General features: G+C 39.3%; 1 protein-coding gene across 1 annotated transcript in view; it reads left to right on the top strand.

Moving 5' to 3' along the window:
* B4GALT6 (beta-1,4-galactosyltransferase 6) overlaps positions 1–15496 on the top strand; it is a 28306-nt gene extending 12810 nt beyond the window's left edge. The window contains exons 5-9 of the mRNA XM_072998887.2: positions 1112–1228; positions 4001–4188; positions 7111–7233; positions 11403–11504; positions 12832–15496. Of these exons, the coding sequence (XP_072854988.2) occupies positions 1112–1228; positions 4001–4188; positions 7111–7233; positions 11403–11504; positions 12832–12979 (678 nt within the window). The 3' untranslated portion in view covers positions 12980–15496. The remainder of the gene's footprint in view (positions 1–1111; positions 1229–4000; positions 4189–7110; positions 7234–11402; positions 11505–12831) is intronic.
* Positions 15497–15765: the final 269 nt, after the last annotated feature.

The raw sequence follows: 15765 nt of genomic DNA, 5'->3' as shown, positions 1-15765 counted from the left end.
AAAAATAGAGAAAGAAAATTTTAAAAAAGATAGAAGGAAATGGTTTAGAGGAAGAAAGAATACAGATGTTCATTTTGGAGGGATTATTTTGCTCTAATGGCACACTGTGCCCTATTGAAAACATCACTGAAAAAATCAATGTGGTAAAACTTCTCAACTGCACATTTAGACTGTAACAGGACAAACAATCCACTGCTGTTCAAATAGAAATGAGTGACACCAGAAAAATGTGGATTTCCACAGGTTTAGCTTTATGTTGTGTAGATGGAGAAAAATATATCAATTTCAAGCATGCAAACTCTGACACAAAAAGCAGAGTATAATGCATTGTAGCTGCACCATAAATTTGTGGCTGGGATCCAATTGGATTCTTGCATTGGTAGAAAAAGTACAGCAATGAGGAAGGAGATTTCCTATTTCCCATGGAGCCCCCATAGCTTGCAGCAAGAGGTGGTCCTTTTCTCATTCCCTGCTTTGGGGGATTTTCCAAATCTTCTAAACAGATCCTGAGAGCATGCAGGGGCTGCATGAGAAATGGAGATCTGCAGCTTAGATTTATTACTGGCCTCTTTACTTCTGCTTCTCTAGTGTGTAAAGGGTTAAGTTATGCTTTGCATCTTTGTTGGAAATATCTTCATACTGGATAAATTTACCTCATCCTTCCCTCTCTGCTCTGGCACCACTCTGTGATACCAGCAACCTAAAATAACTTCCTTGCAGATGATTCAAGGTTGGTTGGCTCCAATGTGATTTTTTAAAATGGTAACCTATAGAATTCTATCCAGAAGCTAACAGGAGTTGTATTAACATTAACTTTAAAAACCATCTTTTAAATGTATTTACTTATCTCATTTATTTAAAAAAGAATGACACTCATGTACACAATTTTAATGTTTAAATAAACAATTGGAAACTTTGGATTGTACTTTTTTTTCAGATATGGTGTATATACAAAAAACTGAAAAGAAAAATCACACATTAAATACCTTACATTGTAATACAGAAAAAAATAATTACCAACCACTTTCTTTCTTTATATTTTGATGTGAATTTCTGCAGTTCAGCACTGCTGGCATGATAGATTTCAGCTTTTTTTTTTTTTTTTTTTAAGGTTGCAATACTCATCCCTTTTCGCAATCGCCATGAACATCTTCCAATATTTTTCCGACACTTGATACCAGTTTTGCAAAAACAGAGGCTGGAATTTGCTTTTTATGTTGTTGAGCAGGTGAGGTGCTTTATATTTGTTTAATAATGATTTCAGATTTATTATTGAGTATTATTTGGAAAGTGTGAAGGCAAGAGGAGAATGGGATGATAGAGGACGAGATGATTGGACAGTGTCATTGAAACTACCAACATGAATTTGACCAAACTCCGTGAGGCAGTGGAAGACAGGAGGGCCTGGCAATCTCTGGTCCATGGGGTCACGAAGAGTCGGGCACGACTTTACAACTAAACAACAACATTATTTGGAAGAGTATAATTAATGGCCAACACTGTAAAGTGTGGCTCTGTCAAATATAGACTGGAATCCTGTTTACACCTGCAAAAATATGTTAGCCATTACACCTCAGCAAGAAGGACTGCACAATTCAATTGTGCAGTTTCTCACACAATTTCCATTGTGACCAACTGCCCAGTAAACCTGGGGAAGTTATTTGTGAACAGCCCTGGTGTAATTGAACTATTTCATGCATAAGTTATACATGCATGCTACTCAATAGGATTCCAGCCATGGTATTCAGGAAAATTCCCTAAAAGGGTGCTTCCTGTGCATGGAAACTTTAATTGGATATAATAAAAATAAATTCCTTTTTATAATTATAACTGATGTCTTATGTGTCTGGTTTTGTGGATTGTATCAAATGTTTTCCACATTTTAACTGCTTTTCTGTTAGCAGGGATGTGCCAAATTATGTCTTGAATCCAGATTTAATCATACTTAGAGTAGACCCATTGAAAGCAATGTGGAAAAACATTTTAAAAACAGTGAGTCGAGCAGAGATGTCCAGCGCTCCGTCTTACCCAGTGACTTTCGATTATTTTCAGCCTGTAATGCCTGATTCCGTCTCCAGGGTGCTTGACCGCTGCCGAGCCACCACCTCCTCCTTGGACCCTTGCCTGGCCTGGTTAATCAAAGCAGCCAGGCCGATAACAACAGAATGGGCCACAGTAATAATAAATGAGTCTTTCCTTGAGGGTAGATTTCCATCCGCCCTCAAGGAGACACTCATTAGGCCCATAAGAAAGAAACCTAGTTTGGCGGCGGACGAAATTGGCAATTATAGGCCGGTCGCCAATGTTTCTTTCATGAGCAAAGTGGTTGAGAGGGTGGTGGCCGATCAGCTCCAGGCTCACCTGGACGAAACGGATGCCCTGGATCCATTTCAGTCGGGCTTCAGGCCGCGCCACGGTACTGAGACGGCATTGGTCGCCCTGTACGATGACCTGTTGAGGGAGGCCGACAGGGGCAAAATCTCCCTGCTGGTCCTCCTCGACATCTCGGCGGCCTTTGATACCGTCGACCACGGTATCCTCCTGGGGAGGCTCTCTGAGTTGGGAATTGGTGGCTCGGCACTTGCCTGGCTCCGTTCCTTCTTGGGGGACCGTCCCCAGAGAGTTCAGCTTGGGGAGAGCGTCTCGGCCCCGTGGAGTCTCAATTGTGGGGTTCCACAGGGGTCGATTATCTCCCCAATGCTGTTTAACATCTATATGAGGCCGCTGGGTGGGGTCATTAGGGGATGTGGGGCTTCGTGTCATCAATATGCTGATGACACCCAGCTCTACATCTCCTTTTCACCAACTGCAGGTGATGCTGTCCTTTCCCTTCAGCGTTGCCTGGGGGCCATACTGCAATGGATGCAGGAGAATGGACTGAGGCTGAATCCGGATAAGACAGAAGTTCTGAGGGTGGGTGCCCCCGTGGTAGGTGGCTTGGGTGGCTCTCTCACATTTGGGGGGACCACCTTGGCCGTGAAGAGTGGGGTCCGCAGCCTTGGCATATATTTGGACCCGACGTTCACCATGGAAACTCAGGTGGCGTCGATAGTCCGCACCGCATTTTTCCATCTTTGGCGGATTGCCCGGCTGCGACCCTATCTCGACATGGGGGCGCTCACTACCTTGGTGCATGCGCTCGTAATCTCAAGATTAGATTACTATAATGCGCTCTACGTGGGGCTGCCTTTGAGGCTGACACGGAAACTTCAGGTGGTGCAGAATGCGGCGGCCAGGCTCCTTACAGGAGTGAGAAAATATCAACACATCTCTCCAACTCTGGCCGCATTGCATTGGCTGCCCATCTGTTTTCGTGTCAACTTCAAAGTTTTAATGCTTACTTATAAGGCCCTAAACGGTTTAGGACCTCGATATTTGGCGGAACGCCGCCTCCCACCAAGGTCTACCCGGATCACCCGCGCGAGTCAGGAGGTGAGGCTGAGGAGCCTGACGCCAAGAGAGGCCTGGAAGGAGAAGACACGAAACCGGGCCTTCTTGGCGGTGGCTCCTCGCCTCTGGAACAATCTCCCTCCGGCGATTCGCACGGCCCCCATGCTGGGCACCTTTAAAACCCAATTAAAAACATGGCTGTTTATTCAGGCCTTCCCTCCAGCCAACTCTTGATTTTTTTCTTACGTTTCCTTTTTATCTTTACTGCTGTTCTTGTTTGATTATTATGTATTTGTCTATGCTTTATTATTTGATTTTATATTTGGAAGCCGCCTAGAGTGGTCCGGTGGGCCAGATAGGCGGGGTATAAATTAAATAAATAAATAAATAAATAAATAAATAAATAAATAAATAAATAAATAAATAAAATTCAAATTGACTCCAGTGGATCTTCTCTATGTGTGACCCAGTGAAAATATTATCTATGAAAATTACTATTCACTCCTCTAAAAAAAGTCAATGTCATGCTAGTAGATAAATAGCCAACACAGTCTATATATCCCAGTTTTCTTTATGTAGCAGCCTGCTCTCTGTTTCTTACCCCCTTAAGACTGGAACACAACCTTTTAACCGAGCAATGCTCTTTAACATTGGCTTCAAAGAAGCAATGAAAGATGGTGATTGGGACTGTGTAATCTTTCATGATGTGGATCACTTACCTGAAAATGATCGGAATTATTATGGATGCAGTGAGATGCCACGTCATTTTGCTGCAAAGCTAGACAAATATATGTATATGTAAGTATCAAATTCAGTTTCATTTCTAACATGCAGAAATGTATTTGCAACTCTCTCTCTCTATTATGGCAGTTGCTTTCCAATTAAGAAAATGTAGTACTGTATTGAAAAATGAACATCTCAACCTCATCATCCCACATGCATGTGTATAGTTGATAAAGCTTTATATATCTTTTAATCCTTGGCATAATATGTAGATACTGATATGGAATGAAACAACTTCAATAGGTGATTACTGCCTTGGGGCATATCTCTTGCATTATGTTATAGAAGTGTAGCACTAAGTTGTAACTCAGCAGTGAAGTTAAACATTCAAAGGCCAGAATTCTGAAAACAGACACACGACAGAATGCCTGAGGACAACTACACAGAGGTTTCCCCCTCAAGTAGTCTCCTTATCGTATGACCAGCCTTGTGGCCAATGCAAGACTGGACAGGTGAAGGGGACCTTCTGCTTTGTATTCTTTCAATACGATTCTGCCCAAAAGGCTTTAAAATATTTTAACTGATAAGAGAAATACAATTTTGTTATGTATGCCTTCTCTAGAAGCTTTTTGCAAGTTTTGGGTTTTTAAACACTATACTTGTTAAATTTATTGATACTGTTTTAGTGGGTTAGCCGGTTACATTAAGGTACAAATGGACTTGGAAAAATTAGCCTATAATAGGTACAAAGACTGTTTGAAATACCCATGTACAGTATATGATATCGCAAAATTTCTTCTCTCAGTTGAATGATGAATGCTTGCAGTTTTCTCCATTTCTTTCTTACCTGAGAACCTACCTCTTAGAAATGACAGGTGTAGGAATGGTTCTAAGTTTCCAAATTCCAGTCCTTCTGAACCAATTTATCCATTCATACATTATGAATATCTTGCATTTATCATTGTTGTCTCCAGCCCCTTGCCTATAGTTATACAACACTTACACCATAACCCATTTATTTTAACTTCAAGTATTTGCCCATATTCACTGGTATTCTTTTAAAAAAATAATAAATAAAATTTCAAAATCCAACGTACAGTAGAGTGCAAAAGAAATTCAAAGAAGTAATATAGGGATGTATATATATGCCATCAAGTTGGAATTGACTTATAGCAACCCTAATAGGGCTTTCAAGGTGAATGAGATATTTAAGGAGTTGTTTTACCAGTTTCGCACCACCAGTGAGCTTCCATGACTGAGTAGGAGTTTGAACTCACCCTTCTTGAATCCTAGTCCATCATTCTATCCACTACACCACACTGCGTATATATAGGAATATATCCACAATTATTTTTGTGTCTCCCCTGTATCTATCACACATTACTTTGAAAGTCTCCTTAGTTTCAAAAATAGTTTTGTTTTTTGTTTTAATATGGGGAGCAAGCTGTTTTGCCTGCCCAGCCCAGAGTGATGAGGCACGACACAGGAGATGAGTTAAACATGGGCCACACTTTATTGAATGTTAACACAATAACACAACATCCCTTTTCAAAAGGGGGCCTAAAGTACAGCGGAGTCACACTATATGCCTGGGACTGGCCTTGGCCGAGACACAGGACTTAATTGGCTGAGTTTTGGTAAAATCTGGAATCCTCCCAAGGTCGCAGCCTGAATGAGCCTCCATACTCGAGACAATCCATGCCCCAGGGGACCCCTGCCTCCTTTCCGTCCCGAAACCAGCAGGCATTCAATGCTGCAAGGTGGGATGGCTCACACCCCTATTGGTTGCCCGCTTGAACTCACCTTCAAACTCATGACTTCCGCCAATGTGACCGTAATATAATCCTCTCTACACTTTCCCAATTAACAAAAGGCTAAGAATGGGATGGGTGAAAACACGCCTGCTCCTAAGGTCAGTCAAGGGCAGGCCAAAAATTCCCATCTGGCCCTGAAGCAACCAGCAAAGCTCGCTCTTAAACAAGGGTGGGTGGGCCAACTCTCTAATGAAAAAGGTAAGATGGTGAGGCAAGCAACCTTTTAAGGACTTGCCTTAACCCCTGCCCTATCACACCACTTTGTGCTCTGTCCCGTGTGTGCCTCACCTGAGCAGGCAGGCAAAAAGCTCCCGCAGCTGCAAAAATGGCTGCAAAAGGAGCCTTTTGTGAAATACAAACCCAAATTGCTCTTGGGCACAAGAATTTAGTTATGCCATTGCTTGGATGTTCACCTGTGTTTTAAAAGTTTTATTTTTATAGTTAAATGCAGCATGAGAGAGGCTATAATAAGCTTACCCTTTGTGACACTTCTGTGAGATTGGGTGTTTATAGCAATAGCTATAGTTCACTGCACAGAAGTTGAAGGTTCTGTAATATATAAATGCAGTTGGTTTTGCATTTATACAGTGGTGCCCCGCATAGTAACGCTAATCCGTTCCAGGATTAACATCGCTATCCGGAAACATCGCTATACGGAAAGGAAAACCCCATAGGAACGCATTAAACTCTGTTTAATGCGTTCCTATGGGGGGAAAACTCACTGGTAAGCGAAGATTCCCCATCCGGCCGCCATTTTCGCCGCCTTGGTAAGCAAGGACAGGGCGCAAAAACGCTGTGGGCGGCCATTTCTGCACCCAGTGGCCATTTTGGAACCGCCAATCAGCTGTTTCCCTAACATCGCAATGCGAAGATCGGTAAGCGAAACGCTTACCGATCATCGCACTGTGATGTTTTCCCTATCCAAAACATCGCAATGCGATCACATTAGTGATCGCAAAAAATGCGTCGCTATGCGGATTCGTCGTTAAACAGTGCGCTCATTAAGCAAGGCACCACTGTATATTATAGAACCTATTTACATAATGTTGAAGTTACTTCTCATAAATACACATTTATTTATACCAATACATTAGCTGTTTGAGAAATGTGAAAATTCCTGTACTGTAGAAGTACCTGTGCCTAACTGCTAAACAGGATGAAATCTATTTGTTCTCATTCTCAGTCTCCCGTATAATGAATTTTTTGGTGGTGTAAGTGGACTAACAGTAGAACAATTCAAAAAAATCAATGGATTTCCAAATGCTTTCTGGGGATGGGGTGGAGAAGATGATGACCTTTGGAACAGGTGAGTGTTCAAACAGTAGGTGGGATAACTTCTTAAATGCAAGTGAAATTAAAATTATCTGCCGTTAACACTGAAATAAAAGCTTGTTTAGCTGTGCTGGAGCCTCTTGAATATGAATGTATTAAGATTAGAGATGCGGGTATTCCTATATGAATATCCCCGCACAGCTGGACTTAACGAGGGACTGTCCACTCATGTGTCCTGTGGTGGCAGTGGCCTTGCTCATCCTTCCAATCACTCCCAGAACGCCACTCTCTTCCCACTTGGCTAGCTACTTGGCAGCCATGCAGGGACACTTGTTCTCCCTCCCCCTGCCTGGAGTAGCTAGGTGAGCGGGAACAGAATGGCACTCCAGGAGTGATTGGAAGGATGATTGAGGCTGCTGCTGTGGCCAGACACATGAGTGGACAGTCTGGCCCCAGGGGCTGGACCCTCATTAAGTCCAGCTGTGCAAGGATACTCGTATTCGTATATGAATACCCCATCTCTAATTAAGATAACTGTCTGATACTAATTATTATAATTTAAGCAACATATGTAAGTTAATTTTTTAATTTTTTTGACACAAAGAGAATAATTTGTCAGAAGTCTAAATATTAGTGGTTGTAGTTATTGGTACTGTTTCTTCTTTTAAAGGACTCTGAACATTTATTTAAACATGAAATATTCCAAAAATGGGCAAAATTTATTTTAGTTAAAAATCAGCATGTAAAGAATTGATACATTTAAAGAAGTTCCTTGTCCATGTTTTAAAATGTATTTTTGGACCCAATAATTCTGCATTTATGCAACAAACTCAGAAATATTGAGAAACTCCTTTATTCTTCTGAGTATCCTCACTGTATGTTTTTCAAGTTTCCACGGCTTTGTTAGTTTGAAGATTTGTAGTATCTTGCCAGAGCTTTTGAATGTGGCATTTATTTGTTAGGCTACAAAAATATTTCTGTGCAGGTCAGCATTATCAAAGAGTCAGTACCGTTGCTATCAGATGAAAAGTGAACCAGTTTAGATTCCGTCTCAGTTATTTTTTTAAAATTAAGATATAATCATAGACAAATTCTGTGTTGTCCTCTGTTGTTTTCCAAAAATCAAATAACTCAAATGTGGAACCCACTGGAACTTTATATTACAAAGTTAGAATTCATAGCCCCCAATGCAGTGAGAAATTAAGAAAATAACGGCACCTACGGAATCTACTTTGGCTTCCATCGTGACAAACTACAACTTCCTAGTTTTAACAATACAATCTATTCTAAGCCCAAAACAAGCTCACACCCATAAACAACCGGGAAGGTACACTCCTAAATGGTTTGATAAGGAATGCTCCCATAAAAAACCCAACTTAGAGAAATATACATGCAGTACAGGAAGAAGAATCTGGCAGTTCTCCCCCAGGAGTACTATGTAGTTAAAAACCAATAAAAAACCCTTATTGCCCAGAAAAAGAAACAATCAGTTCAAAAACGATGGAAAATCTTGATAGACTCTGTGCTAAACAAAGATTCTAAGCTATTTTGGGCATTGGTCTCTGGAGCGCTAGGTGCTCAAACAGGATCAGTTTGCTGTAGTATCCCAGCGAATATATGGAACAATACTTTACCAAAATATTTGAGGAAACTAAACCCTCACAAATGGTTAACATCATATCCTTAGATCTAATCAAATTGCCAAACTGGGACCCAGTAACCAAAAATGAAATAAGGCCATTAATAGTTTGCCTAAAATCAAGGAAGGCACCGGGACCCGATCTAATATCAGCAGAGTCTTTAAAGACCAATGTAGACTGGTGGGCCCCCCTTTTATCTCATCTGTTTACATTCATTAATAACACCGGGCAAATTCCATACTCCTAGTTAGAGGCAAGAGTGATACCAATCTATAAGAAGGGGAACAAAGACGAACCCTCAAATTATAGATTAATTACATGGATGGAGTAGGAGGATATCTTAGGGAACGAACAGTTTTAGGAAGGAGGATATCTTAGGGAACTGGTTTTAGGAAGAACCACTCCACCTTTGACCACTGTATAGTACTGAATCACCTTGCAGAGAAGTATATGGGCTGTCATGGGACTGACCTGTTTGCAGGTTTTATAGATTTAAAGTCTGCCTTCAACTCAATACCCAGAGGAAATTTATGGGAAAAACTCTACTCTTCCTTGATAAGAGGCTATTATGTCTTATCAGAAGCCTTTACCAACAACCACATTTAGGGTGAGATGTGGAGTCGATGGGAGCCTATCAAACCCCATTCAGGCAGAGAGAGAGGGCTTCACCAAGGTTGTATTCTGGAACCTACATTATTTAATCTGTACCTAAATGACATCCCTAAAAGTTGCACAGCACCTGAATTTCACCACTCCCCGAAACTGGCTAAAATCAATGTGCCCCTATTACTATACACAGATGATGCTGTTATCATATCACTATCGGAAGTTGGTTTTAAATGTATTCTATGTGCATTTATGAGTTACTGCAGGAACAACCTATTAACACAGAGTGCTGTCCTCTGAAGATGCCAGCCACAGAGACTGGCAAAACGTTAGGAAGAACAACCTTCAGAACATGGCCAAAGAGCCCAAAAAACCCACAACAACCATTAGATCCCGGTCATGCAAGCCTTCACAAATACAAACCTATTAACAATTAACTTTGAGAAAACCAAAATAATGGTTTTCTCTAGGCATAGTAAAGTTAAAGAATGGGTTATTGAGGGCCAGCATATAGAGCAAGTTAAAAGATTTAAATACTTGGGAATTGTCTTCTCACGTACCCTCTCCTGGTCTCACCCTAGACAAGCAGCAGTGCAGGTGGCTAATAATACAAGCAAAGTTCTTAGACGATACCACTATGTCCAGGGTGGGCAGTTCATCCCTGCTTCTCTACAGATACTTAAGTACAAAATTCTTGCATGGCTCCTGTATGGTATTGTGATTTGGATAAATGGTTTCAATCCCTCAGTTGAAAGTGTTCTGTCAAACTCGCTGTGACTGCTATTCGCCATGCCAAGATGCGTCTCTTCAGCTGCCTTGCGTTTGGAGGCTGGCCTTCAATCGCTGTCATATCAAGCTTGGTTGTGTCCATTCTGGTTGAAGGTGGTATATGCTCCCACAAGCAGTGGGTATTTATACTATTTACAAAAAGATGTCTTTGCCAGCTCATGGCATAAGGGATTTACTGACAAATTACATCTTTTAGGCTTCTCTATGGACTTCTTTCTGAGTCAGCCTTATGGTAGTACCAAGTCAATGCTTGTACAATGCATTAAAGACAGATCTCCAGTATTCACTAGCATATGCAGACAGGACCTGCTCAAAAATGTACTTTGGTTTAAATTTTAACTTCCCCCAAGTTAGCAACTTATCTATACTGAATCACAGCACCAAGGTATCATTTTGTCTTCTCAAGGGGTAGGTTTTAATTACTTTCCCTCAGCCTTGTTAAAAGGGCGCTTTAATAACATTCCCTATGGAGAAAAGATATGCCCCTGTGGGGAACAAATAGTTGAGTCCTTGGCACACACCATTCTAGAATGTAGCTTATATAGGTCTGAACGTATCCGTTACCTCTACCCAATAATGTGTAAATGTACTAGTATACCTTCCACAGGTACCTGACGTTTCTGCTGTCTGGAGAGAAACAATAACGCAGTCGGTGGCTAAGTTTTTATTCTCAGTTTTAAGAATTCATAAAATGTTATATTAAGACAACCATATGACTCAAGTTTTATATTGCTGATATGTTCTAACAACTTACTTATTCTGTGTATCTTATATAGTGTTTTTATCTTTGTATTTTTGGGTCTATGACTATATAATAATAAAACAAACAAACAAACAAGACAAGGTTTTGCCATGATTTACTGTTATGTTTTTATGCTGTTTAATGTATTCCACTATGTCTCCCACTGTATTTTATGGTATTTCGTTTTGCATTTTTAAATTTATTAATGTCATCATATTTTGTCATTCTGTTGTTTCTGTTTACTTGTTGTAAACCGCCCAGAGTGGCAGTATATAAATGGCTGCCAGATAGGTGGTATATAAATCAAATAAATAATAATAATAATATGATTTGTAAATGTAATTTTACAGGATTAAAGTGTGTGTGTAAAACTGGCCTTGCAAATTCATGTTTTCTTCTTATACATGTTAATTATTTGAATCCTAGGGTTCACTATGTAGGATACAATGTAACAAGACCAGAAGGAGAACTAGGGAAGTACAAGTCTATCCCTCATCACCACAGAGGAGAAGTTCAGTTCCTAGGACGGTAAGAAAAAATAAGATAGATTTCATTCTGAATATATGGTACTTTGTTAGTGAAGCAGAATTGATGTGCCACTACATATGTAATATTTTTTCACATTTTACATGTTTCTTAAGTTTTCTTTCATGGAGTTACATCACAGTTCTGTGTTTTCAGACTGAGAATTCTGTTAGACTTGAATTCCCTATCCATACAATACAATGACGCAATTGTTGAGTAACAACTGAATGGATTGTTGGTGGGTCTCATATTACAGTGCACTCATGACTTCCTTTCAGCCGGTTTTTAATACAGTATATGCTATTGTTATTGTTATTTGTGTTCATGCCCTGTTTTTCTTCTACTGAACTTAAGCTAGCATACATGGCTTTACTTTCCTTTGTTTTCTCCTTAAAACAGCCCTGTAAAGCAGCGATCCTCAACCCCTGGTCCCTGGCCTGGTCCCTGGCCTGGGCCAGACCGGGCCGCCGAGAGAGACCTCCCCCTGCCCCCCCCGTGCGCACTCACCCCTGCACCGCCCGTTTGCGCCTGCACCTGCACTCCGGCTTGCCCGCACGAGCGCCATGCTGCCATTTGCGCATGCACACAAGCTGTCATGCTCATGCGCAAATGGTGGCACACGCTCGTGCAGGCCTGCGTGCATGCGCAAATGATGACCCAGCCAGTCCACGGACCAGAAAAGGTTGGGGAGCACTGCTGTAAAGGACATCAAGCTGTGCGACAATAACTATCCCAGGGTCACTCACTGCTTTTTGTAGTGAATCCTGGGGCATGAATCTCCTAAATTCCAGTACACTGCAGAACCACTGATCTCTGCCATACAGCCACAGAGTGTGGCTTAGAGCTGGATGCAGCCTGTGGGTTCCCCACATGAGTGATATGATTTCATTTATTTCTTTGGGAAACAAGAATCCATGAAGCACAGTTTTCTGGGGGATTAAAGAATGAGATATATTTGATGCTACTGCATATATATTTTTCAAGATGTGACAAATAAGAACTAAGTAGCATTCATTCATTTGTGTTAGCAAATTCATAGCTTTGAGCTACAGTCTTAGATGTGCTTACCTGAGAGCAAGCGCTTCTGAACTCAGTAGGCATACATCTTACTCTGAGTTGGCACCTAAGCTGTGCATGGAAAGTGTGCTGGGTCCATATCAGCATGTTATCCAAGACCTGAAGAGATTTCCATGTAACTTCGTTACTTTTAAACATGTTTATAGTTACAAATTATTCATGTGCTTGTTTTGAAAAGTATCTCTTTTGTTTTATCCGATTGAACATGGCATTCTATAGCCTTTCTCAATGTTCCATTTTTTTCTCTCCACAGATATAAACTGTTAAGATATTCTCGAGAGCGTCAATACATTGATGGATTAAATAATCTATTATATACACCAACCATTCTTGTCAGCAAACTCTATACAAATATAACAGTAAACCTTATACCTGAATTAGCTCCTGTTCAAGATTATTGATGGAATAGCAGAATAAATGACTGGACCAATAATTTCTAACAGTGGAAAATCCTGAGTTGGCGCTAGAAAGTGAAAGACCTTACATCAGGTGTTTCTTAAGACAACAAATGTCAGTTGATTACAGTGTATGACCCTGTGACATTTTGGAAAAGAAATCCTAGTAGCTGCTCCTTAAAATGTTTACATGATGAAAAAAGAAATGTTCAGACTTGTTTGATCACATTTGCTCAACTGAAACCACCGACCACCACTATAGCTAACAAATCTTTTCTTTGTTTAGAATCCAGGAGAAACAACTTCTCCTTGGAGTTGTGCATTCAGCAAAGTGTAATTAAAATGAAAGTTTTTATATTTTCTACATTATGTGAATATCTGTTATATCTCTTATCTCTGCATGCGCTTAAGAGTATTTGTTTTTAGTCTCTAAGAATTTGGCATGGCTTTCAAGCCGTTGATTCTAGACAAAGCCTTTAACAGTTTTGTAATGAAGGACCTATTTCTAAATGTTAGCTAGTTATGACTGTAAATTGTTACACTAGTTTTGAGCTACAGGATGCTCATATACCTCCTATATACATGATTCTACCATTGATGTTTGTGGGAATATTTTAATGTTTACTCTATTTATTACCAGGGCAATGCCATGACTCCCTGATAATTCTTGAAATACCATTGTTTATGCATATTGCATGTATATTACAAAAATCAATCCATCAAGGATATTGCATTTCATTATGGTCTTTACCACGTGCCAATAGTGCTGGTGTGAGATTTATGTCTTGTCAAACAATTAATTAAGGATTTTGATTGCTGTTTCATAGACTTGTTTTTTAAAAAAGGAATTTCCTTCCTTCCAGAATCAAAAGATCAAAACACTTATCTTCTTTAGAAGATAATACATAGATATGAGTGGCTGTACTAGAAAGATTCACATAATTGCCTTTGGTCTCACTTTATTCTTATTAAAGTCAATAACGCTGGAGTTAGCATATGGAGATACCTTGAAACACCTACAGGACCTCTTACCTAAAAGAGAATCTGTGCACTTTCTGCAACAAACTAAGAATCCTTCCTTTATGACCTTCTTACTGTTTTATGGACTTGTTGTAATCTTGTTTCTTTGTGTCCAGCACATACAGCTGGGTGTGTATGTTTACCAATACTTGTGGAATGGGTAGAGATTACCACAAAGTATTTAATTTTAATTGAGCACTAACTTAATATTTCTGTTTTTTTCTGTTAATACCATACAATTTCTGTTGAAAATAGAGAGACAGGAATTACAGGTATTGAATGTGATTATTTTGCTGACTGTTGCCATGATTCAGCAAAATGAGGACCAAAGAACTGTTTTTGCCCTGATAACAGAATGGGGAGTGTGTCAATAAAGAGTTATGACAACAACTAACAGAATAGAAATAAAAACACCAATCTTGATTAGTTTCTCAGCAAATGTTTGAGATATAAAATGCTTAAAGTATCAGCATAACATTTTATTGCACACTACTCATGATTAGATGTTAGGAGAAACATCTATCATTCCAAATATTTTGCAGAATTGTATATATTTACTTTTAAATGTTTAAGCATCTTACAGAGATAAAAATGTGCAGAACTTTTCGATAAACGTGTAATAATAAGGTATGGCAAAATCTAGTGTGCAGAAAGTCTTTAGATCTAATTCTTGGTTTTCACGAGATTTGGTCTCTCTCTCAACATTAATTTATGACCTTTTGCAGAGCTAAAACAATCACCATAAAAAACATCTTACCATGTACTGTTTTCATTTAACTATGGCCTTAGTATTTGAATGAAAAGGTTTAACTTAAATGTTGCCCAATTCTTGCATAACTTTTATAAAGTGTCTCTATTTAATATGCCTTTGGGCATAATATTACTTTTTTTTAGCCCAACAGAAAATGAACCCACAAAATTTGATATGCAATTTTTTTTGCTTCATTATACTATTATATAGTAGATTTTGCCATGTGCCTTTAAAGTAGCTTATGAATGGAACTGGGAGCATTCTTGACCCATGACCTGTACCATTGACAAACTGAATTTGCTCTTTTATTTCTGGCAATTTGTAATTTTAAAAACCCTGTAATTTAGAATGCAGTTTTCAAGGCTAAAAGAGGAATGTATAATTACACCAAAGCAAGAGCAAACAGTTAATTAAATCTGCTTGGAAAATTAATGTTAACTTCCTCCATATTTTAGGCTAAAATGGGAGACCACTGACATGTCTATAATCACTTCTCCCTTTGCCTTAGATCCCCAAGTCTATTTTTGAATTTAGTAAGTATTTATATTTTAATGATTTATGTATAAACTGTATGAATTCTTTTTAAAAAATTAATACTTACCACACATATGAGGAAGTAAACCTAACATTATTTCAACTTTCCAAGTGGGAAATGAGATGCTTATTAAATGAACTGAAACAATTTCTGCGGATTGTAAGAAATCATGCTATGATCCATTATTTTGTTCATTAAAATATTTGTACTTTTAAAATTCTTTGTCTCTTGAAATACAGTGCTTTACACCCCATCATATTGTGTTCTTTTTAGCAGTGGAGGCTTATTTTGTTCTTTTGTGAGTTTGATATAAGGTGAAAAAATGCCACAATCTTATGTTATTATGGTGTCAGTTTTCATGGACTACAGACCACCTCATCAGATTAAACACTTTGTTGCTTTTGGGCCATGAATTAATATGGCTTCCTTTTTGGAAATCAATTTAAGGCAAATTCTATAGTGTTGTCACTTGTTAATAGGATGAAC

Source organism: Pogona vitticeps, chromosome 4 (genome assembly GCF_051106095.1).
Source record: "Pogona vitticeps strain Pit_001003342236 chromosome 4, PviZW2.1, whole genome shotgun sequence".
Lineage (NCBI taxonomy): Eukaryota > Metazoa > Chordata > Lepidosauria > Squamata > Agamidae > Pogona > Pogona vitticeps.
This window is presented reverse-complemented; position numbering and strand designations above follow the sequence as displayed.